This window comes from Toxoplasma gondii, chromosome IX (genome assembly GCF_000006565.2).
Source record: "Toxoplasma gondii ME49 chromosome IX, whole genome shotgun sequence".
Taxonomy (NCBI): Eukaryota; Apicomplexa; class Conoidasida; order Eucoccidiorida; family Sarcocystidae; genus Toxoplasma; species Toxoplasma gondii.
This window is the reverse complement of record NC_031477.1, coordinates 3,253,907-3,278,526: the sequence shown is the minus strand read 5'-3', so window position 1 is coordinate 3,278,526 and position 24,620 is coordinate 3,253,907. Positions and strand designations below refer to the sequence as shown.

At 56.8% G+C, this 24,620-nt stretch overlaps 3 protein-coding genes across 3 annotated transcripts in view; 1 reads left to right on the top strand and 2 right to left on the bottom strand.

Moving 5' to 3' along the window:
* The window catches only part of TGME49_289520 (hypothetical protein), a 16,912-nt gene extending 6,922 nt beyond the window's left edge, over window positions 1-9,990 (top strand). Inside the window, exons 4-9 of the mRNA XM_018782084.1 lie at window positions 184-288; window positions 655-2,029; window positions 2,361-4,782; window positions 5,404-5,560; window positions 6,269-7,333; window positions 7,934-9,990. Coding sequence (XP_018636408.1) covers window positions 184-288; window positions 655-2,029; window positions 2,361-4,782; window positions 5,404-5,560; window positions 6,269-7,333; window positions 7,934-8,527 — 5,718 coding nt within the window. The 3' untranslated portion in view covers window positions 8,528-9,990. The remainder of the gene's footprint in view (window positions 1-183; window positions 289-654; window positions 2,030-2,360; window positions 4,783-5,403; window positions 5,561-6,268; window positions 7,334-7,933) is intronic.
* TGME49_289510 (hypothetical protein) lies at window positions 9,657-18,645 on the bottom strand. The gene is made up of 5 exons (XM_018782083.1): window positions 14,705-18,645; window positions 14,021-14,246; window positions 13,120-13,490; window positions 12,530-12,640; window positions 9,657-11,841 (listed from the first exon to the last, which is right to left on the bottom strand). The coding sequence occupies exons 1-5, from the start codon at window positions 15,149-15,151 to the stop codon at window positions 10,024-10,026; spliced, it is 2,973 nt and encodes a 990-aa protein (XP_018636407.1). The 5' UTR covers window positions 15,152-18,645; the 3' UTR covers window positions 9,657-10,023.
* On the bottom strand, window positions 16,686-24,620 carry TGME49_289490 (serine/threonine specific protein phosphatase). The gene is made up of 3 exons (XM_018782082.1): window positions 21,259-24,620; window positions 20,210-20,857; window positions 16,686-20,053 (listed from the first exon to the last, which is right to left on the bottom strand). The coding sequence occupies exons 1-3, from the start codon at window positions 23,170-23,172 to the stop codon at window positions 18,818-18,820; spliced, it is 3,798 nt and encodes a 1,265-aa protein (XP_018636406.1). The 5' UTR covers window positions 23,173-24,620; the 3' UTR covers window positions 16,686-18,817.

Sequence of the window (24,620 nt, the reverse complement as noted above, 5' to 3'; positions counted from 1 at the left end):
ACGACCATGGCCCCCTTCATGGCTGGTTTGGAAAAGACTCCAGCGCACTGGCCCCGAGAAGACAGCTAAAAGCATTCGATTTCAGTGTCTACCGACGTGAGGGGTCTACCGCGTTGGTTGTTTTCTAGATCTGCAAGTGCTGGATTTGAGCGCCTTGCCATACCACATTTTTTGCGTTTTCAGGGCCTCGTCGTCGTTCGTCTTCGCTCGTGGCTGGAGATTATCGAGGAGCTTTTGGAGGGAGGCAGAGGCCTCGAGGTTCTCTCTGTGATCAAGTGTCTCTACGACGTGAGCGAGGAACTCAGAACCGAGAGCGCGGGGAACGCTCGATCTGGAGCCTCGAAAGCGGTGTCGGAAAACGCGACAGACAGCGTTTGTGGTTCGGCGGCACAGAGGCAGAGACTCGCGTTAAAAACGGAACTTTTCTCGAAGAAGAAAACACATGGACGGCCCTGTTCTACGCTGGAGTGGAACGGCCAGGGGTGAGGTCGGAGGAACGCGGAAAAACGTGGATAACGAACAGCCTTGATCTGCGATTTTCGAGGCACATGAGAAACTGGAAAATCAAGGGTGACCATGACAGGGACGCGCCTCTGCCCCCCTCTCTTCAGACGCGTTGCGTTCTCTCTCGCTTGTGGGCTTCTTTGCCTTCAGGGTCGTCTGCCTCCGCTCTGCTCGTTTTCTTCGAACTTTCTCGTTCGGAAGCAGGCTGCCGCTCTCTCTTTCTTGGCGTCGTCGCTTCTTCGCTCCTTCTGTCTCTCCACCTTGAGGAACCGGCGCATTCTCTCCTCTCTCCTCCTTTCTCTCCTTCCTTCTCTCTCCCCTTTCCTCCCGTCTTCAGAGGCAGCTTCCCTCGCGTCTCCTCCGGGCGACCTTCTGTGGCTGGCGCTGGTGCGTCTTCTCGCCTTCTGCGCCTTCGAGCTGACGGTGAAACTCCAGCTGTATCCGCTGCTCAACGGCGTGATGTTTCGTTCCTTCTGGAAGCTTCTGGATGAACTGGACGGCGCCGACGAGCGCGGGTCTCCCCAAGACGGCTCCGCAAGCAAAGACGAACCGAGCGATGCGGCGTCTCTTCTTCCTCCCGGTGTCTCTCTTGGCGACAGTCTTCGACAAATCTTCTTCTCTCTCCTCGTCCGGTACCTGGTCCTCGGCAAACTCCCGCCCGGCGCTCTCGACCCGGGGGTCTTCACATCTCTCTTCCCGCACTTCGAGGCTCAGCTTGAGCTCGCTGTTCAAGCCTTAGAGCGCGACGAGGACGCAGAAGAGACACAGAAAGCTCTGGAAGCAGAAGACGGCAAACGGGGCGACAGAAACGAAGGCGACACAGACGTAAAAGACAGAACAGACGTCGAGAGGAAGGAAGAGAAGGACGGCGAGGGCCGCGAGGACGAAGAAGCTGGAAAAGGCAGGCCTTTCCCCAGTCGCCTGCTGTGGGCCCTGACGAGACTTGTGGGGGCGGATGCGGCAGCGGAAGAGAGTCTTCTTGCTTCTCTGTTGGAAGTGGAGAGAGCCGGGAGACTTTCGGGGAGTCTACAAACTGGAGACAGAACAAGAGAAGTGCTCGAGATGAAAGACGGCGAAGGTCCACGCGCCACTGAACAGGAAAACGGTACCTCACGCATGCAACTGGCTACCGATGAAGGTCACGCGTGCAGAGAGCGGTTCTCCCTCCTGCCTCAGCTGTACGTACACCTCACTGAAGCGGAGGGTCCAGCGAACGGGAAGGCCAGGCCCGCCGGGCGAAGGGTGGAGCAGCGGCTCAGACGAAATTTGCTAAAGTATCGCCTCCTTCGGCAGCTTCTTCAGTTCGTGCTCATGCGTCTCTTTGGGGTTCCAATGAGACAGCAAGTAGACGAAATTCCTGCTGACGGCAAAGAAGTGGAGGGCGCCTTTCTCTGCGACGAGTCCGCCGAAGGAGAACTCCCTGCCGAAGGCGCGAATCTTGCCGGCGCAGTCGACCTCCTCCAGGTTCTCCAGCTCGTGTCTGTACACCGCATGTGGCTTGGTGTATGTTTGACCTACAGCAGAGGTATGCCAGACAAAACATACGTGGAGGTGTGCCTTCATCGTATATCTAGGTATATAATCAACTGTATGTGTACCTACTACGTGTATGTGTGTATATATACATATATACATATAAATATATATATATATAAATATATATAAATATATATATATAAATATATATATATATAAATATATATATAAATGCACTTACGCATATATGTGTGTATGGCAAGATATGACGAAGCCTCCCCTCCCACCTTCGCCCCAGGCTCTGATGTGCACATGTCCATGCGTGAGCTGTACATGTCTGCATGCGCTCTTGACTTTGTTTGGGCTCTGCGCCTTTTCAGCCTTTGCGGATTTCCGCACACCGGTCGAGCTGCTGATGGGCGACGCGTATCGCCTGCAACACGTGATCTTCAAGAAGTTCATTCTTTGGCTTCAGACAGCTTTGTCGTCCTCTTCTGCGGCTTCTGGAACGAGCGAGAAACCGCAGGGCGAGGCCACGGATCTCGGACCTGGAGACAATTCGGCGGCGTGTGTGGGGTCCGTGGGGGCGCTTCCCCTCTTTGTCCCTCCGAGGGATGTTGCAAATCTCCGCGCGACTCGCGAGTTGTTTTTTTTCCTTTACTCGGTGTCTCTGGATCTGCCGTATCCGCTGCATGCAGGTGGAAGTCGCAGAGCGTCTTCCTTTCTTGTCGCCTCCGACCCTGTGTTGAATGCTAACCAACTTCCCTCTGGGCCTCAGCCTGTGTCCTGCGCAGAGAAGCGCGCTGTCGACCTCCTTTGGCGAGAAGGCAGCTGCTGCGGCCTCGTCCACCAGGTGTACGTACAGCGCGCGGCAGGGCCCGCGACGCCTCCTTTTCACCGGCAGGCTTTCTCTCCCGGCCTCTGCAGCGTTCTTGAGTACGTGTTTCGGCGGCCCTCGGTGACATACGAGTCTCTAAAGAGACGCCTAGATTTTCTTTTCTCGACGCCTTCTAGCGGCCGCCCCGTCCACCGCGTAGCTGTCGAGGCAGAGGGCGAAGAACCGCAACAGCTGGAGCCTCCGGGGTGGGCCTCGCCGCAGATTTTCAAGCGGCTTTTCATGATGGCTCCCCGCATGGTCTTCCAGCTCTTCTCTGCGCTTCTCCTCGCCCATGCAGCGAGCCGACCTGCCTCGCCTGCGGCTCTAGGGCTCTCTGACTCTGCCTCTCACGCTCACTCTGCAGAGGACGAACCGCGTAGGGAAGGCGAGCGCGATAACGGAGAGAAAGAGGATGACACTCTCTCTCTGATAAATTTGCTTCTGCCGGCTGCTGCAGACTGTATCGTGGACGCTGCAGCTCAGCATAAGGCATACGCGGCGGCCCTCGATTCCCTCGCAGCAGTGCACACAGGCCCAGCCAAAGGCGACAGAGGCGCTGCGCGTCTGTCGTCTTCTGGAGCTTCTTGTTTGCCGTCCGGTGGAGGTTTCTCGCTCGCGTCTCCGTTTGCGAAAGGAGTGGCGTCTCTGAGGCAGCTGACTGACGAGCTGCGGGAGACGGTACGCGAGATGCACGGCGTTCTGTGGAGGTTGTTGCTTGTCGGATTCTTCGCTATGCGTGGCTGGCTGCCTCCTGTCTCTTCTCTGCGGCGCGCGCTTCTCCGCTTTCTCGTATTTGACATCCCCCCGACTCTGTCGCTCCTGCGACTTCTGGTCAGCCAGCCCCTCGCCGAGCTAGAGGAGAAGCAACTGTCTTCCCTGCTTCTCACGACGCCTGAACGTAGCGACACCGTTTCGCCAGACGTCCGGCCAGACCCAGACTCTCTCCAAGACCCACACAGAGCTTCTTCCTCTTCGTCTCCCCCCTGTTCTCCCTCTTATTCTTCTTGTTCGCGCTGCGGCTCTTGGAGCGCTTGGGATCGAGAGACGGTGCTCCTGGCCGTGTTGAATCGCGAGGCTGAAGAGGCCCAGCAGTGGGCGCGTCGCTGGAGAGAGGACGAGGGGCGAGAGGTCCGGAGAGCGTTGCGGCTCTACGCGAGCGACAAGGAGCTTCTGGCCTCTCGGGGATTCCTCCGAGCTGCTGCTTTTCTCTACGAAGCTGAGAGAGACTACGACAGATCGCTCGGCCTCTGGATCCGCGCTGGAGCCCTACGGCCTGGAGCGGCCGGCGCGGAGTCCCCGCAGGGCCCCAGCGACGCCGTGGGCCGAGGAGGAGACACCGGAGAGAGAGGCGATTCAGATGGGGGTCGAGGCTCACACGAGGCAGATTCGCCGCGCCAGAAGGGGGAGGGGCCAGACGAGGAAGGCGCGTTCGTCTACATCCGTGCACTGCTTTGGGGGGCGATTCCGTCGACCTCTGCGCTTCTCTCCAGAGACGAGAGAGAGATGGAAAAGGGTGGAGACTCCAGCTTGAAGTGGCGCGTCGTCCTGCTCGACCTCCGCCGCTTCCTCCACGCAGTGTCTAGACACCTCCCGCAGCTCGTCGAGCTGAACTGCACAAAGAGTGCTCGGCTTATATGTGAGATCTTCAGGGTGCAGCAGGCGCTCTCGGAGGCGGAGGCACGGGGTCCCGAGGGAGTGACGAGCGAGAAGGGGAAAGCGGCTTTCTCCGTCGAGGCCGGCCCTGCACTCTTTCGAAGTCCCAGTGCGATCGTAGATCTTCTCGACGCGCATCCGAAACTCCAGCTGCAGTTCTTGGAGGCACTGATGAGTCAGAGCGAGGAAGAGCCGACAAGCAGCTCTGGGAGCAGTTCCTTCTTCGTCTCGCTCGCAGAGCACAGAAGCTTCGTCCACAGCCAACTCGTACGGTAAGCGTTCTCAAGTGCATGCATGCAGATGTGTGTGCTTCTCGCGTCTATGGACCACCGCGTTCCTGTTTCGGTAGGACAGGGGAAGCGACACCAAAGAGAGAAGGAAAAAAAAGGCGAGACAGCTGCGCCTCTCCTCACTTTCTCTGTTTCCTCACCGTGGGTCCACCTGCCTGTTTACATCTCGATTTCTGATCGGCCCTGCTCCCTTTTTCACTTCCTGCTCTTTCTGTACCCAGGTCCGTCGCTGGCGATTGCCTTAGTGCCAGTCTGTTTCTCTTCCTTTCTGTTTTATGTCGGTTTCCTGTCGTTCCAGCTCGTCCTCCTCTTCGTCGGGCCGCGACTGCTGTTCTCTCCTCTTTTTCTTCCTCTTCTCCCTTCAATCTCCTCGCCTCTCGTCCGCGCGCGTTCCGCGCCCCGCATGTTCCTCCCAGGCGCCTCCGTCCTTCCAGCGTCTGTCGTGTCCACCTGTTGTTCTTTTGTCGAACTCTTTGTTTTTTTTCGTCTTCTGCGTCACCTCCACGACCCTCGCACATGTCGCGCTCTCTCGCATGTTCTTCTCGGACTGGGCCAGAGCTTCTCACGTTCCGCCTCTCCACCCTGTGCCTCTTTTCTTCTCAGATACATTCGCCTCCTTTGCCAGCTCGAGCCTCGGCGCGTGTGCCTCGTCCTGCAGCAGCAGGAGCGTCTGCCTCTCGCTGCCTGTCTCCGCGTCTGCGAGGAATTTCAAGTTCTCGATGCATGCGCCTACCTCCTAGAGCGCACAGGCGACTTCCAGGTGAGAAAGAGAGAGAGAGAGCGGATCCACCTCGGATGTCGGTACCGCTTGACATCCACCGCTTGTAGCTGCCTTCAGAGGTTCGCTGAGATGGCGGTGAGTCGCAGCCGTCAAGAACGTTGTTGTCTCGATTTCGTCCTCACGGCAGTCCTCTTCAGCTTCTCAGGTACCACAGCGGTTCTGCCTGTTCGATGCGAGTTTTGTGCACCGTCAACTACGCGCGAGAAGCGCTGTGTACGAGTAGTAGAATGTACCAACGCCTGTCCTCTCGCTTTCAAGTACCTGGATCGTTCTCGCTAGGGGTGATATCGGCGAGGGGAAAACGAACCTTTCTCGCCTTCCCGTAGTGGCATGAAGTTTCGCGTCCTCTGCGATCCTTCTTCGCAGCCTTGTAGTTCCGTCTCGGTCCTGGGCAACTCCACAGAAGTCCAGTTCTCCTTTTTTGCGAGGCTCCCTAGTTGACTTTCTCATTCCTCGCCGCCTGTGTCTGTCTCGTCGCTCTTTCTGCTGTGCTGGGTTTCTGCGTTTGCCCGTTTCGCGGCAACTGCCTCCATTCCGCACTGCGCGTCTGACTGGCATCCTCCGTTCGTTTCTCTCCTCGTTCCTCTGGAGAGCGCGTCTGAGTGCCTCGTTTTTTCGACATGTATTTTCAGCTATCTTTCCGTCCCTTGGCTTCTCTTTGTGTGTCTGTCGTCTCGCGCACTTCAGGGCATTGTTCGCCTGTTCCAGCAGTCGTTTGCCCGAGGCTTGGACCGACTCCGGTCGCTCTTCCTCACTCCCGACTTTAGCATTCTGCCGCTGCTGCGTGCTCTACTTCCTCGGTACCCTCCTAGTCACCCGATCCACGGCCTCGCGAGTGCGTTCGGCGAGGACGGAAGAGCGTCTTCTCTCTTTCGCTCTTCCTCCGGTGCTGACGAAGACGGCCGATGCTACCTCGCTCTTCACTCTTCGAGCAACGAATCGGAGAAGTCCGGCGCGCGACTGCGAGCCGGAGCTGTGCATGCAGCGCATCCCGGCCTCGCCGACGCAGACAGGCTCCTGCCGATGTTGCTGCCTTCAGGCGTCCGCGTCTCGCGTGGGGAGGACGTACACCCGGTCTTCGCACCCGCGCGCGAGGGTCCACCCGAGGAGCTCGCAGATCTTCTTCCTTCTGTCTCTCGAGGACATGGTGGCGAGGAGGGGGGACGCGCCTCGGTGGCTCCAGGCGCTGCTGGGGTGTACAGACGGGAGAGCGACGCGCGAAAGCGGGAGGCGAGGGTCCCGCAGGCTTTCGCCTTCGACGAGGAGCCGGGCAGACAGTCCTTCTGGTGGAGCGACATGGAGGATGTGGGGAGTCTGTTCGAACTCGTCGAAACCGCGAACTGGGTCAGCAGCCGGAACGCTCATCTTCTCCAGAAGCAGCAACTCGAGGATCTGTGGTTCGGTCTCCTCACTCTCGTCGTCCACGCACAACAGGCGTTTCCTCAACTTCTGAACTCGACGTCTTCTGCTTCTTCGTCGGATGCTTCCGGTTCTGTCTCGACACTGCAGGGTGTCTCCGAAGCTGTTGAGCGGAGAGCAGAGCGAGGAGGCGCGGGAGCAGGCAGAGGGAAGGATCGCAGGAAGGGGATGCGCAAGACGCTCCGAGGCCTCCTCTACGAACTCGTTCTCTCTGAGCTCCTCTCGGCTATTCTTCATGCAGGCGTGATGACTATCGCCTCTTTGCCCGAAACGCTCAAGCGAATCACCAAGACGCACCGGCACATTCAACTCGCGGTCTTCAAGCGTCCTCTCGTAAGCAGGCCACAGAGACAGGGAAAATGCAGACACAAAAGAAAGAGAAGAGAAAGAAGACAAAGAAAACAAGGAGCCAACCAAATAGGAAAAGAGCGATCCCAGATTGCCAGAATGGTCTTCGTTAGATCAATCCGTGGTCTTCAGTTGCTTTGAAAGCAGAGCCCCTGGACATCTAAAGGGAATGCGTTTCATGGCAAAGAAGTCTCACACCGGGTAGACAGGTCGAGCACCCCCTGCAAACCTCTTGAGGCGACAGCAGTTAAAACGGAAGAGAAATGAACCGAAGCGATCCGTAACGACAAATACGAGGACGGATCCAAGTTCAACCGTGCTTTCCATGACCTGCATGTTCAGTGCACCAAGTATAGTGAACGTGCCTATGCATGCGTCTATTCATATATACATATATATATATATATAGGTTTTGACATATATACAGGTGCAGATGTAGAAATGTAGCCTTTCATCTGTATGATATATTTATATATTTATTTATATATTTATTTATATATATATATATTTTTACGTTGGCAAGCGGCCACTGATGAAGACTTGCGTTGATTTCGGTGTAGAACTGCGTGTGTGTGTGTGGTGCAGGCGAGTATGTTGAGTGGTTTGTCGTATCAACAGACTTTGTTGGACGCGTATTCTTCTTTAGCGAATGCAGACACTTCGGCGTTGTTTAGCCGCGTGGAAGCCTCTCGCCGGCGGGGGATTGTGATCAAAGTTGTCTCTGCAGGCAACGCGGTCTCCTCTGCGCATGCGACCTTGACCTGCTCTGCTTGTCACGGGCATCTGCTGCTGCCTCCGCCGCCGGGGGTGCATGCATCGCTGCTCGCGAGCCGAGCTTCACGGTCGCTGACGTCTTCTCGGTTTTCCAGAAAGACGCTGCTTCAGGCCTCAGGAGCTGGCGGCGCGCAGGCCTACTATGCGGCGACCTCCCGTGGCGACGGCGGGGAGCGGGTCTTCTGTCGGTCGCCAGAGAAAGATCGACAGAGCGACCGACAAAGGAGCGCCATCGCGGCCTTTCCCTGCGGTCATCTCTTCCACTTTGCCTGTCTCCAGGAAGGCGACAATCCTCTCGAAATTTCTCCATGCAGTGCGTGCGTCGCTCTCGACTTGGGCCTCGGGTGGTCGGCGCGAGACCCGCACCGAGCTCGGCTGTCCGCCAGAGGAACGTTCGAAGAGTGAAGAGCGTCGACGAATCAAACGACTTTGCCCCAGGTGTGGGTCGAGTTGGGCAAGGTCAATTCTTCTCGTTTTCCTCCCAAGAGACGCGGCGAATCAGAGCAGCACTGAGAAGACAAAGGAGAGCTACACAGGGAAAAGGAGACGTCCAGGAGAACACGAGGCAGAGGGAACAGCGAGAGCGAACCAGCGATAGGAAGCCGCAAGCTGCACAAGACAGATCGAGAGGGCGGACAGGAAGTTGAGGCGAACAAGGGAGAGAAATCCAAGAGTGGGGGAGAGCAAGAGAGAGCAAGAGAGAGAGAGGGACATGAGCGAGGAAAAGAGACGGAAAACATGATGTGTAGGAGATCAAGAGAAAAGGAGAAACAAGGGAGAAGCGTGAGCGAGAGATGTACCTCCAAGTGCATATTTTTCGAAATAGATGTTCGAAATCGATGTTTCCAGACGTATCTGTGGGAAGAACGGCTCGGATGGAGCAAAGGCGTACGCAGTTTGAATTTAGTGAGCAAAAGAAGAAAAGGAACGGAAAATGGAGTTTTTGCTCGGCCGCCCGTAGGTTCGCTCGAGTGTCCATACACCCCCGACGTGGGACAGAAACCGAAAGTCTCTCGCTGTGGGCGAGGGCGCCTGTACATCTTGTGCTTGCAAGCTGAAGCGTTTCTTCTTCAGGGTCCAACTGACCGCGCAAGACGCCGACTAGTATCTCTAACGCATCCTTTCTGACTGGGTGTCTCCGTTACCTTTCTCGCGATCCTTGTTTCTGGTCCCGAGAAAGTCAGGGCGCCCAGGCCCAGGTGGATCCCGAGCGTGCTGTCTCACCTCCGGAAATCTTTCCTGCGTCTAGTGCTCCTTTCTCCACTACCACGAAATGCATGCATCAACGCAGTAATTCTTAAGATGTGGTACTCGCATAAAGATGATGTATTTATCTATCTATCTATCTATATATATATATATATATATATATATCCGTACTTATGCATGAATACTAAAGTAGATACTTTGTAGAGATGCCGTGTGTTTCTATAGAAGCTTGTATTCGTTATCATGTGGATAGACGTAAAGTCGACGGTGGGCAGCAGCTGTAGAAAGGTCTCTTTTACGTTCACCAGATATGTCTCTTTGCTCTGAGATTCCTTCACTTCCGCGAGCGTCGCGAAACTTCGGCTTCTCTCGAGGAAGCAGGATTTTCAGTTTGGAACGGGTGGTCCTTGACAAACGAGTGCCGAAGAGAAGAATAAGAAGAGTCTCAACAGTAGCAGTAGATTCCTTTTCCCTCTGGAAGCACGCCCCGCGGACGCGGACCCGCCTCTAAAAAAGCATGTGTATGCATGCGCATCTTCGCTGAGTCGCTTTGCCACAGATTCCAAACCTTTCGTTCCACTGCTTCGCAACGCGCGATCCTGCACCCGCCGCCCTTGCTGTCTTGTTGGTAGTTTTCGCTTTTTCTTCTGCTTCCTTTTCTACTTGTGTCCTTCACGACCCTCTCTGCTGCTCTACCGAAAGGCAGGAGGAGGGGGAGGCGGCCTCACGCCTTGGCCGGTCGCAGGGAAGGCAGAACTGGAAGGCGGAGGGTGACTTGTGCCGTGAGGTGTATATGCCCCTGAAGCCGGAGGGGCAGGTTGGCCGCAGGTCCGCGCCCAGGGAGGGACTGAAGAGACAGCGGCAGTGCCGCGGTTCGCCTCCGCCTTCCCCGGTTCTCCGTGCGAGTGAGAGAAACATCTCTGGGTCGCGGAAGCGGCTGCCCACCCGTGGGGCTGCCCAAACGAAGGGCCTAGACACGCCGCGCTTCCATGGTGGGGTGTCGAGACACCCGATGTCGCGAGGGGACAGTGGAACTGCCCGGGCGCACCTGGCCCCCCGGCACCAAGTGCATGCGAAACGCCGAGTCCAAATCCAGAAGTGGGCGGCGAGCCGTGAGGGAAGGCAGGGAGCCCCGGACTGCATGCAGACGCGTTTGTTCCTGCCGCGTAGCCCGTACACCCCACGCCTGGCGCGCCGGGGTAACTGCATGCGCCCCCGCCAGGCACATGAGTCTGAGTGCATGCGCACGCATGCACACAGGAAAACGAAGGCGCGCCGCACCCGGGCCCTGCCGTCTGTGGCCGGTGGCAGCAGCCTGTGTGAAGGTGCGAGGGAGGCGGATGCGGGCGCGGCATGTGAGTCCCCGAGGGTGAGTGGGGAACAGCGCCTAAGGCAAAGGAGCCCTGTGGCGCCTCTGCACCGGCGGCATGGCACGACGCAGGAGGCTGCGGGTGCTGCGGGTGACAGGGCGAGGCGAGAGATCCAGAGGGCAAGGCCGCACCCGTGTGTTGAGCTTCACCCCCCACCAAGGGGCAGTTGGCCCGCACGGCGCCCATCGCCTCGGGGCCCGAGGGCGGCGGGGGGACGGATGACGCCTGCGCATGCATGCCAGTCGATCCCGCGCCTCCTCTTGTTTTCTCTTGACCTGCCCCACACCTCGCCCCTCCCACAGCCTCGCCTCCGGCAGGTCCCTGGTATCCGCTGCGTCGCCGGTCACCGCCTCGCGGCTCCGCTATGGCCTCCGACCTCCGTTGGGCTCCACGGGCCCCACCGGGAGCCGGGACGGCGAACGCAGGCCTCGATGCACACCCCACAGGGGGCGCCCAGGCGGGGGGCGGACGGCCGCCCGAGGCCCTCGAGAGGCCCGGCTTCGCAGGCTTCTGCCCCTCGCCCCGCGCCTGGGAAAACTGTCTCAGCATCGCTTCAGTGCGGAGTTTCTGCTGCTGCTCGCGCTGCTGTTTCTGCAGCTCGAGCGCCGCCTCTTCCTCGGGAGAAATCTCTTTCCCGGCATCTTCGTAGGTCTCCTTCAGACACGCTCGTGACGCCCGGTCGCCGTCCTTCCTGAAGCCCAGAGCAGAGAGACCTCGGCCCCGCCCTCGCAGACTGCGCTGAGAGCTGGCGGACCGCGAGGACGCACCCGAGACGCACGACATGCGGTCGTCGTCCTCGTCGTCCTCGTCCTCGCTGTTGTCCTCCTCGCCGCTCGCGTAGTGCAGACGCGGCCTGTGCAGAGACTTCAAGTACGCAGGCACCTGGCCGTGCTGCCCCAACAGGAAAGACGAATGCAACACGTCGCTGTAGACCCGCAGGCCCACTGAAAGCCGAGAACGGAGAGACGAAGCGGGAGAAGCGGGGGAAGACTGCTGCTTCTGTCGAGATTCTGGAGGTTCCTCGGGGAGACAAACCACGTAGAAGGGCGCCGCGACGGGACCGAAGGTGTCGGCGATGGCGCCCAGAACGGTTTTGTCTTCCAGACAAACCACGGAGCCGAGATCCATCGGATTGCTGTTCTGAAAGTCGGCACGCATGTCTCAGGCAGAGCGGGGGTCGCGTACACCGGAAGAAACCCCCAGGCATCGTGGATGTCCGGATCGCGACGAGAGGGGCTACTTTGCGAAACGGTGCAAAAATGGACAGCCTCCGTCAGCCGAGCAGAACACTCGAACAAAGAAATAAACAGCAGACCATAAGACCGCGAAGAGGGAAGCAGAGGAGACACACAGAACGTCGCGTCTAAGAAACGCAGTCCTTTTTTTTCTGCAGAGGAGAACGACGTAAACTGAGGTGGAACCTCCATGCAAAACAGACGAAAAAAGAGAAAAAGAAGCAAGGAAGAGAAAACGGGAAACGGATCTCCCTCATTGGAAACGATGGATGCTCTCTGTCTCAAATGTACACGTATGTACACACATGTCCTTATATATATACATATATATACATATATATATATATACATATATATATAAATGTATAGGGATGTAAGCGTATGTGCATATATATATATATATATATATACATCGTTCTGCACTTGCACCTGCATCTACCTATATGCATCTCTTTCCTCTCTCTCTCTGCACACACAGACATCTAGATGTATGCACGGGTGCCACCGACAGTCGGTAGCTCTGGCATGCATAGCGCAACTGATGGACCCTCAGGCGTCTCTAGAAAAAGCGCGAGACAGATGGCCTTTCTCACCTCGTCTCCCTTCACGACAAGCATCGAGCCCACCAGCGCATGCACGACGCCGCAGGCCTTTACAGCGCAGTCGGGAGCGACCTGGGCGGGCAAGCCCTCGACCTCGATTGGCTGAGAAAAAAAGACACCCGCGCGCAGGCTTCCAGAATTGTTTTTCATTTGAATGTCTTTTGAAATGAAGTCGGAAATATGCAACGTTCTCAACGCGTTGTGTCCGACCTCGCCTCCCTGTCTCCAGTCAAAGAAGGCCCTCACCAAGGCAGAGAGAGACAAGCACGAGAAATGACGGACACCCACCGCGACTGCCATGCATCTAGAAATGTACAGAGCGAGATAGAAGAAGAGAGAGATACAAACAGACAGATGCGCGTACATACACACATACATATAAGTATACAGATATCGATGCATCTACGAGATGTACTTAGAAATAGGGAGAGATGTCGATGTAGCCGAATATACATAAAGATAGCTACGTTAACCTATACATACATACATATATACATATATATATATATATATATATAAGTGTGCACAGCTGTATAAAAATCATACGTGACTTGCGAAAGTCGTAACTGAATGTGACGTACGTCAATGCCTGTCCACATGCCGAGGGCGTCTCCGTCTTCTCCTTTCGCGTTGCCTTCGTCTTCTTCCTCTTCGTCGATTTCGTCTTCCTCCGGTTCCTTTCCAATGAGGGCCAGCAATCCCTTCAATTTGTCTGCGTAGTCTTCCTTCCCCTCTTTTCCGATCGCGTCCTCTGCTCCTTTCTTCCCCTCTATCCTCGGCTCTCCTGCACTCGCCTCTGCGTGCGTTGCATTCTCTGCATGCGCCCCCTGGGGCCCAGAGGAAGCTGAAGCTGTCGAGGCGCTCAAAGCGGTCTTCGCTCTCCTCAGAGCTTCTGCCACAGTCGGCGTAGATTCCGGATGAGGCAGGAGCCTCTGGCGAAAGCGCTCCTCATCTGGAAAAAAAGAAACAAAAACGACGAAGGTCAAGACATCCATTCCGGCTGTGTGTCCACCTCGCGGTGCGTCCAAGAGAGACAGAGAGGAGAGACAGCGCGACTTCTGCGCCCCCGCAGGTACCACAGCGAAGCGCATCGAGTCCTGCATGCATGCGTTCTATGTTGAAGAAGATCAGAGACGGAAGAGCTACCTTTGTCGTCGTTTTTCATGCACCAAACAAAGAGACGCTCCGAGCAGACTGTACTGAAAAGATCCCAGCCAAACCGTTGACAGAGAGAGAGGCAGAGAGATACTAGACAGAGTATGCGATACAGGCGTGGAGATACATAGATTGATAGAGACCGACAGAGATCGAGATAGAGATAGACAAGGCCGGGTGTCGATGGAGTATAGAAAGAGGTAAAAGGCGATCTACACAAAAAGAGGCCGAAACAGACAGAGACACAGAAATAGGTGAGCAGAGCAAGCGTCGGGAGATCCCTTTTTTGTGATTTGTTGATGCAACGACTGTTTGTCTCAGTCTCACTTTTCATAAGGGCTTGGACTTCTTGGTCGTCTGTGTCCTCCTCGTCTTCGTCATCTTCTTCTCCTTCGTCTTTCATCGCAGACTCGTCCTGCTTCTCGGCTCTCGCTGTTTCGCCATCGGCTGCCTCTGACAGAGAAGCGCCCTTCCCCGACGAAAGCAGCTTCTCCATTGTCTCATTTCTCAAGTTGCCTGCCTTCTGCTGCGCCTCTAGGAGTTGATTCTCGATCTGCATGAAGGACAGTAGATACGCAGAAGAGAGGGTGAACGACCCGAAGAGCTCACGGACATCTCTTTCCATCTTTGGCGTCAATCGGAACTCAGGCCCTACTCTCTTTTTGGACGCGCAGGAAACCTCAGAACCTCACCTGGACCTGCATTCACTTCTCAAGCTCGTTCTTCCTTTGTCTGTCCCCCTTCTCCTTCCGCGGGTTCTCTCCTTCTCTGTGTCATCTCTTGCTCTTTCACCTCTCACTCTCTGTTTTGTTTCGTTGTCTTCCCCTCCTCTTCCGTTCTTCCTCTCTCTCTCCCTGTCCTTTCTCTCCTGGATTCTCGCGGAAAAAACGCTTATTCTCTTCCTCTTTCCTTCCCTCTCTCTATCTCCCCCGTTTATGATCTTCTTCCTCGCTCTCTCTTCGCCACTCCCGTGCTTCTTTCTACTCTCTACTCTTCAGCGAAGAATTTTACCTGAGCAACATGGGCAGCGACGAGAAGGTCGTCGATTTCTGCATCTCCGTCAATGACCAGGTCTCTCTGCAGAGCTTCTTGTAAAGCCGACATCTTCGCTGCGTGTCTCCGTTCGGGAGACATCTCCTCTTCATCGCTCTCCTCTTCTGAAGAAGATTCGCCTCTGCTGACAGAGGATGTGCGGGCTTTTCCAAGGGATCTGATGACGGCCAGCTCCTCGGTACCCTCAACTTCTTGCTTCTCTGATGCAGACGCGCATGCAGCATCACAAGTGGAAAACGAACGACCAGAAGAAGCCTCCGGCATCTCGGCATCTGTCGCGCGTTCGGCCTGTACAGAGACTCCTTCAGCAGGCGGCGAAGACCCAGAGCCGTCGCAGCACGAGGAAGTAGGAGAGGAAGAAGAAGAAGAAGAAGAAGAAGGAGCGCATTCGCCAGCAGCCTCCATTGTGCGCTGGAGGTCGAACCAGACGAAAGAGAAGCAAGGGAAGAAGCGACAGAACTCAAAGGAGCAGAGGGAGCTGCTGTGAAATCGATTTCGTCTCTGAAGTTTCCAGAAACGAGGAGACGCAATCACAAAGGAGACAAAACGCTTGCGTTTGCGAATTTCTCTTCCGTTTTCTCCGCATGCGCGCGCTGTCCTGTTACAAGGGTACTCTGGATCTCGCGTTCTCCCTTGCCGAAGTCCGCAGTTCCAGAAGCATTCGTCTTCTCGCGCCTGTACTCCTGTTCAGCTTTATCTTTATCTTTGAAATTTATACTTGTAATTTCGCATAAGCTTCCCGCACCATCCGGCAAAAGTTGTGGGGCTTGTCGCTCCCTCTACGGCAGAGAGACCAGCCGGGAGGTCGCCGAAAGGCAGTGGGGAGGAAGGAAGAGCAGTCGCTAAAAAGAGAAAGGCAGAAAAATGGAGTGTCCAGGCCTCCTTCGAAACTGCCCAAAAATCAGTGGAAGAACGTTGACAAGTCGCGACAGCGGAGAGCGTCGAGCACCTTCGGAGCTCCTGTTGAGTCAGAGATGAGGGAGAAACACGCGTTACCGCGCGCATGCATAACTTGCGCCTGTGAAAGCAGTGTAAAACGACGCATTTCGCGCGTTTCAATTTTCCTCACGCTCTGTGCTAGACAATCAGAAGATGTCTTTGCTTCTCCGGCTGCAGAAGAACGCCAAGAAAAGCTGTCGGAGAACGGATCCGCGGTTACCCCATCTACACAAGCGGGTCCTGTTAAATAATGGAGCTGGCTTTTCGCTCGAGACCCCGAAGAGAAAAAACGGAAGTACTTGCGCAAAAGAAAGAGGCGAAAGTGGAAGACGAATCACTCCGGAGCGAAAGCGAAAGGTGAAAATACTTTAGAAGAGACCCTTCAAATGCAGTTGTGTCAGCAACGGAGAGAACAATGCCGGGGTTCGTGTCCGGACCTCAAAGCGTTTTCAAGGACTCGTTTTTTGGAAAACATTCCTGCAGAGTGGCGAGAAAGCTATTCTGTATCTCGCAGTAGTTTCTCGCGCGTCATTTGTTTGATGAAACGTGCACTTTCTTTCAACAAAAGTCATTTCTCCCGCGTTATTCCCCGCAGAGCTTCGTGGTTTCCGACCTGAAAAAAAGCACTGGCACATCGGAGCGTAGTGTTGGTTCGTGAGTCTATGCCCGTCTGTAACGCAACTGACCGTCCTCCACCTGGTCCTCGCTGCTTTTTTGTGGATGTTTACTTGACTGTGTGAGACGCCGGCGTCGTCTTCTCTTAAGTTAAACCACAGGATCGTCACGAACTACAGCAGGTACAGATGCACCACGCATATTCGTGTACCCATCTAAATATTTGATTAATCTGCAAGTGCTTCTGTATCCTAGAGTGGGAAGCAAATGCGGAAACACCAGTCTCTGGTGGATGTCGGCATGCACACAGCTGTAAGGCTCTCTTCCCTAAAGTGATGTCACTGAGTCTCCCTGAAAGGTACAGAGCTGCTGTGGCGGGACAGAGGCTGAGTGGACATTACTGTGTTAAGGAAGGAGAAGGAACATGTTCTGATTGGTCTGCAGCACCGCCGCGAGAGAATGCTCATACCATAGATAACGACTTCCACTGCAAGTCTCGGAGAAATGCCTCACATGAAGGCTGGGAAGGGTCGAGTAAGGTACAGTTCCTTTTCTGACAATTTGCCGAGTCGGATAAGCACGTTGGGGGTAAATGGAAAAAAAACAAGCGCAGATGTTCCTCTGACCGCATTAGCGTTCGGAGAAGGCTGCCATCTCGAACCAGCTTCTTTCCAGGAAAATGAACTTTTGTAAAGTCAGCCGCGCGCTGCTCTTTTCTCTGCATCTGCTGGTGAGGCTGTGCACACAACACCGCAAGGCGCCTCTTCCCGTCGCTCAACAGGGCAGCCCCCCAGCCAGGAAAACCGTTCGAGAGAAACTGAGTCTTGCCCCTCTCTCTGTAGTGGACCGCCACCGCCAGAGCAAGCATCCTCGCGACGCCTGTCTGCTCGAAGCATTTTCCTTCCAGAAGTTAAGAAAAAGCTACATGGCACACTTTAAGGTCGAAACGGGGCAACGCGATACAAGAAAACGGGCGGCGAAAGCGCCGATTCCATGCACAAAGCCGTCGCATCCAGTGTCACCGAACGACCCTCCCGGAGAAACAACGCCTCTTTAGACGCACCAAGAAGACAGACAGCGCGCATAAAAAGCGACAAATGCACGACGGACAAAAGGACTGCCGACGTGACTCGCAACGAAAGTCAAGAGAGCCTTGAGGCCTCGAGTCTTCTCACGGCTCCTCCTCCCCTACACGCTCCATGCCACAGATTCAGGTTCTTTCGGACGGGAGAAACTTCTTGGCAGAGACGCGAATGCAGTGTAATACTACTTTCTGTCTCGCTGAGAATTTGGAGACGATGCAGTGACACCCAGATGGCGAGACAGACGCTGCTCCGTCCCTCCACCTCCCCGTGTCTCTGTCGCCGGGCCAAATTCCCTCCGAAAACATTCCAATCCCTCGTTGACAAACATCGCGTTCGACCCTTGCAGCGAGGAACGGAAAGTCTAAAACCACAACGCTCCCCTCGCAGTCCCTCGTCTCTCTCAAATCCACGCACGTGCCATTATGTGCACAGGACGGAGGCAGACATACGTACATATATGCATATATACACATATATATACATATATATATATACACATATATATACACATATATACACATATATACACATATATATACATATATATACATATATATACATATATATATATATGCTTGTGCGATTGTGTAGGGATAGCCACAGGATCGTATTGCGACAAGGGAAGACGTATGACCGACGATGCAGCTGTAGAGTGTCTCATCATCCTATATCGAGAACTCTGTGCTGGCATATGCATGCGCGTGTGATGAGGCCAAGCGAGTTGCGCGTAACGCAAACTGGTCCATGAGACGACGGCAAAGTCCAAGTGGGAACAGACACCTCAACGGGTGTGGAAGAAAAGGCTGGCCCGTTCGCCGTTCGTCTCAATTTCGATTTGGCGACCCTGCCTTCATATTGGGCGAGAAGGAGGCTAGTGACGTCCCCCGGTGTGCATCGGTATGCGTAAATGTGAGCACTGCCTTCTTTTCGGATATCTACACAACCCCAGAGGCTCTTTCTTCTTGGTCAGTCGTTGACAGTCCGTCAGTCTTCGGCTCGAGGCGCGGAGAGCAGGAGTCGCTCCCGAGAGTCCCCAAACTTCCTGGCGGCGTCTCTACAGCACCATTCGGTCCCTCCTGAGTCTCCGTCCAACAGCCTCCACTCATGCATTGAGTCCCTGAGATCAAGGCTTCCTTCAAATGTTCAAATTTGAGCCTCTCAAGTAATGGAGTCCACCAAAAAAGAGTCAAGGGGTCTCTCCCGAATGGCCGTCCACGGACATATTTCACCACATGCGAGTGTGTAGATCGCCACTTCATGCTTGTATCGCTTATATATATATATATATATATATATATATATATAGCGCCCGTGACCATACCTGTGCTTGTGCCCATTAACATCTGTACGGTGTCGAGGTGTTGAACGGAGTCCCTTAACTTCCTTCTCGATTCCGACAAAGGGGACAGTGCATCTTCTCTCTCTGGGACGCTCAGGCGACGGGCGGGAGTGTCCCCGGTGTCGCTACACTGGCGGGTCGTTGCTCCGGTTTTCCGTTTGTCTCCGAGTTCTTCTGAGAGAGTCCCGAGGCAACTGGGTGGGAGAGCATGCATCTGGAAGTCGAAGGAATCAGGTCTTTCTGCCTCACCGGCGAGTGTGCCCGGGCAGCGGGCGGAACGCGAGCAGGGAGGGAGGTTTCTTTGCCAGCTAGGACGCTCGCTGGAGTCCGCGCAGACCGAGCGGTGGCTGAGCATCCTCTCGTCGAAGCCCTGTCTACTACACACCTCCGTTTCCGCATCGACTTTGCGCCTTCTTCAGCGACCGATTCAACAACGCGGCCGTCTTCACATGCCTCCCCAGTTCTCCCTTCCTCATCGGACTTGCTCATTTCCGTCAACGCGAACTTCCTTGTCTCGCCATTTATCCTCTCGACAGAAGTCGCTGCCTCCCGCCTCCCAGCGTCTCTCGGCTCGCTCGCCGCGACCCCCTCCGTCTGGCGAGGTCGTGCCAGGTGTCTGGGAAGGTCTGCCGGTGGAGGCGTCGCTTGGGGGGGACATACACCTGGGCCCGCCTCAGGCCGGCCAGCTCCCGGGGTGCCGGCGTCGTCTCCGCTCACGGTGGAGTCGCCCGGAAGCGGGGACGACGCGTTCGGCTTATAGACGGAGTCCGACGCCGCGGCAGCCGGCTTCTGGATTTTCTTCGCAGGCTCCCGCACGGGGGACGGCGGCGAAGTGGCTTGCCGCTTCCGAGACAGAGGTGCGGCCTCCAGCCTCTTCGCGAGCTGCGCGCTGTGTGCTCCGCGGGTGCTTCTCTCCGCAAGCCTTGTCAGAACGCGAGACACTCCCTTCTGCGGAGAATGTGTGCAGGAGAGGCCCCGGGAAGCTGCTGCCGGCGGAGTGCATGCAGTTCCGTTCACACTGTCAACCGGAGCCGCTCCGCGGGCGGCCCCCGAGAGTCGCTTGGCCGGCGCCGCTGGCTTCTCTGACGGGTCACTGTCTCCGCTGACTGGCGCCTTCTCTCCAAGTAGAGTCCCTCCAGGCACACCTCGCCGGCGCGCCGCCTTTCCAGGGCTCTGAGGAGGCACTCTCACGCTCTCAGACTCGCCAGACGGTAGCGCGCCGACACGGGAGGCCGCTGCATGCGGCAGCTTCGTTGGCGTCGCGGCGGTTGCATGTGCCGATCCTGCCTCGGGATGCGACCTCCGGCCAGAGTTGCTTTGTCCCTGAGCCTGCGAAGAAACGTTTGCACAGCTGTCCTGACATTTCTTCGCTCGCGCGATCCCCGCGAGGTGACCTGACACCACACCCGGCGTCCTGCTTCGCCGCAGCTCCCTCGGCCTCGCGGCGCTTTTCGCGAGCGGCAAGGGAATGTGTGAGGCGCTCACCGGCCGCTGGGGCGCGCGACGACAGCTCAGACGCGGCGCCGGCCGAGACACGGAGACACCGCGGGCCTCTGCTGTGGAGCGCGAACTCGCCGTCTCGGTCTTCGCCACGGGTGTTTCTCCGCCTCCCCGAGGCGGCAGGGGAATCCGACTTCCTGCTCGCATTTCCGCAAACGACGACTTTGTCGCTTCGTCCACCTTGGGCTCCACATGCGCCTTCTCTTCCTCGTTTTCCTCTGGAACACTGGCGCTCGACACTCTGGGTGAAAAGTCAGCTTCACACGACCCAAGCTCGCCAACTGGCGGCTCTCCACCCGACTCAGGCGCAGGCGCTGAAATGTCTGGAGGAGGCTGAGGTTCCTCACGCTGTGGGGGAGTCGCCACAGCGACCCCGGTGCTCTCTTCGGAGACAGTTGTAGAGGCCGCGCAGGCCTCTGTCGGGGGCGAAGCGCCACCGTCGGAAGTCGAGGTCGGGACAGAGGCCTTGCACGATTCAAAAGACGGATCTGGCAAGCCCTCGACCCAAATAGCCACGCAGCTGATGTCGTCGCGCTTCGCTCCTCGCCTCGCCGCCGCGCTCGACGCGTCGCCGCGGCCCGGCGGCACATGGCGCGCGCCTGGAGGGCCTGGAACGAAAGGCTTGTCGAAGGCCTAAAGCGCAGAGAAGCAGAGACGAGAACATGCGGGATGCAGCTTAGAAGGGAGAGAACACAGAGAAACGCGGAGACGGTTTAAAGGGGAGAGAGACGGAGAGAGAGGCCAGAACGCAGAGCATAGAAACGAGGAAGAGCCGAAGAGGACCGAATCCAAGAGAGAAGATCCAAACGTGGAAGAAAAAGGCTCCGAACAGGCGTTCTACTCACGCGAGATCTCTGAAAAAGAAACTCAACGTCCCCACAAAAGGCTCTTGTCTCAAATGCCTGTCCACCTGAATGTTGAGAGGTGCGTGGCTGGCAGAGCGTCTGTGTCTGTCCGAGACACACACACGATGTCTGTTTCTCTGCGTCTCCGGACGCCCTTCATATAAACCATGAACCCCCGCAGAGACGTACCCTATCCGCAGCTCTTCGTCTGGCGAGCTTGCAGATCATGTCGGCGACATCTTGTGCCTTGGTGCACGCGTCTCTGCCCAGGCCCATGGCAACGGCTTCCTCGGGGCTGATCGCGAGAGACGCAAAGACTTCGATTTCTTTGTCGAACAGGTTGTCGGCGACTCCGTCGCTGTAGAGGAGAATGAGGTCTCCAGGATGCATCACGAGGGGCTGTGCGGGTCCCCGCGCCATGTCTGCACTGTCTCCGACGTTGTCGATTCGCTGAAGGACTTCAACGAAGCGCTCGAAGCCTTGATCTCGTAGCGCGTCCCACTCGTGTTCAGGCGGCAAGTTCGAGAGCTGGTAAGGAGCGCCATTCGACCAGCGTTGCTCGAGACTCCGATACCGGATTTTTCGGATCAGGCGCGGGACCTGCGAAGGGCTTGCAGAGAGGATCTGCGCCGCAGTCGTCGCGCGCGCGCCCGCGGCCATGAACTGAAGCTGTTTGGGCATCATCTGTCTCCGCAGCACCGTCAACACGGAGTCCCCGAGACAAGCGACGCCGAGCTGACCTAGGTAGCTGTCGAAGACGCCCACGACAGCCGTGCTGCTGCCCCAGGCCGAGGGATTCTCGCGCCGGACTCGGGAGTGCGCCTCGCCGAGGAGTTCCCGAGCCCGGAGATTCACATTGAGGCGCGCGAAACGGGAAGACACCGCGCCAGGCTGCAGGTGCTCCTGAGCGAGGGCGCTGCATGCGTGAGCGAGAGCCGTGGAGAACCTGGAGGCGTCGATCCCCTCGGCGGCCCAGCTCCCGACGCCGTCGAAGACTCCGAAGGCGCCCTCGCGCTCCAGGAGAAAGTAGGCGTCCTCGCACCGGTACGTCCGACCCTTCGCGATGCGACATCCGCCTGCGGAGAGTTTGAAAGGCAACACCTCGGGGAGGCGCAGGGGCAGCGGTACACCCATGTGAATTGAAGCAGGCGTCTGCAGGTTCGGCTTGACTGGCGTTTCGCCAGTCTTTGTGTCGCCACCCAAGGCTGGCCTTGTCGCGCGCGCAACCTCTGCCAACAGACGCGCGCGCGAGGGGGACCGCGGAGACCGCGCCGGGCTCGAGAGACACTCGCAGAGCTCTGGATTGTCCGCGTTCGCGTGCAGAAAGGCCTGGCGCCAGACGCGGTACTTCGTGGGGTCCACGGAGAGCTGCGGGAGGAGCGGGAGAGCCGCCCGCAGGTGTTCATACACCACAACCGGGACGTACGCGACGGCCTCCTCGAGCACGGAGCAGTCGCGCTGGAGAAAGCCGGCGCGAAGCACTTGGGCGCGATCCGCGGGGAGAGACTGGAGGAACTGTTCCGCGAGAGCGCCGGTATCGGGACGCGTGAGGGCGCTTTCGCGGAGCTGGAAGGCCAAGAACTCGTTGCGGACTTCGTCAGCGCAGATCGCTTGGTCGCGGAGTCGGCGAAACATCGGCCGGAGGCCGCCGAGAAAGGCCGCGGTCTTCTGGAGCAGGAGCAGACCGGTGAGCAAGTCCCCGTAGTCGCTCGGCCCCTCTGCGACGTTTGTGGGGATGCGAAGCACCAAGGAGGTCTGACCCGGCGGCGCGGAGCTGGGGAAAAACAACGAGCTTCTGAAGAAGGGAGGAAACGGACTCGAGAGCGTCGGAAACGCCTGGTCCATGTGAACGAGCACGAGACGCGAAGACTCCGACGCAGGCTCAATGTCGACAGTCGCGATATCCAGAATCGAAATCAAGTTGTTCCAGAAACGCAGGCCGCCGTCGTCGAGAAACACCCGCACACTGCGCCACTGAAAACGCGCCGGGTCCCACTGCCCGCACTCGGGTGTCTCGACACCCGACGCTGTCGGAACTTCCAGGCGTCCGTTGTAGACGCACTTGACCTCCGTCGTCGTGTTCATTTCGTCCACGTTCTCCATGGTGAAAACAGCGGCGGAAAAGAGTTGACGCGCCGATACAAAGGTCGAACCGCGACGGACAGCATGCGGCACACGGACAGCAAGGGCCGACGCAGGATCTGGAGACCCGGAAAGACTGCGGATACAGCGAGCAAACGGAAGGAAGAGATCGAGACAAGCGAGACAGCGAGCAAAAACGAGAGGGGGAAAAGAAGAGAGACAATAAGGTAACTGGACTGGGAGATGCAAGAAGGGATGACCGGCCGAGGCAGCAGACAAAGGCCTGCTGGGGAAGCCGAGACAAGAAAAGGGGAAACATCTAAAACTGAGAGACGTTTAGTCCAAGGAAGTTTGACAGACGACTGCGAGACGCATGAAAGACAGACTGAAGAGTGGCGGTTGCATTTCACGTTCTTTCTCAAAAAAGGACTGGAGGAAAAAGAGCGAGGGAACGAAGTTCAAAGACTGGGTGTGTGGAGGCAGACTTGAAGAACTACAAGCTACTACTGGGGAGGCCAAAATAAGAGGCCCGACAGAGCAAAGCCCTGTGGAGACCACGGAAGGGTGAACTGCATTCTACTCGAAAAGAAAATCTCTGCTTCGGTGGCTTGTGGCTGCCGTCGTGTGGCTACAAAAGACGAGAGCGGCCCGGAGCTCGCGCGGCCCCGGAAGAAATGAGAATGGAAAGGCTCAGGAAGAACTGCGACAAAGGCCGGCTTGTGTTCCACATACAACGTGGAGAAAGAAAAGGTTCCCGGAAACACTGCGTTTCCACGCAGCCGGGACTCGAAACTGTCTGTAGGTGGCTCTGCGGCTCTTCGAGCTAGTCGAGAAGTGACCTAGAGCAGATCTCTCGCCGCCTCCCGCTCCGCAGCTAGAAATTCCAACGCACGAAAACGCAAAACGCGTCTGGAAGCTCTTGGAACTCACGGAGAAAAGGGTGGAGGAACTCGTGCAGAGAAACCGTTTTTTGACGACACGGCGCGCCGGTCACCTGAGAGCCGGCTGCCCTCCCGAAGCCGCGTTCTGAGGAAGCGGCGCCGAGCTCGTGGGTGGTGCAACAACAGACAGCATACAGGCGCTGGAGAGCTGTGCATTTGCTCTTGGATTGTGACGGAGACTGGCGAGTGTTGTCGAAAACGAGACTTTCTCAGCCACATGGGGACGCAGGCTCGCGCTCCGACTGCAGGTTCGACTTCTCGCGGGAGGTGGGTGCTGCATTCCGCGCCGTCGGATGCACAGGAAGCGACCCAAGACGGCACGAAGGCAAGACAGGCGCGTCTGAGAAGTGAAAAGAAACTCTTGGCAGGAAATGGAGAGGAAAACACTCAAGAAACGCCGTCTCTCCACGCTCACTAACGGGAACTGCGTCTACACTGCCCATCGGGGCAGGCCACTGTGAGAGGAACCCTCGCTTTCCAGCCCCTTCTGTGGCTTTTTGCGAGAAGAGACAAAACCAAGAACTGTCC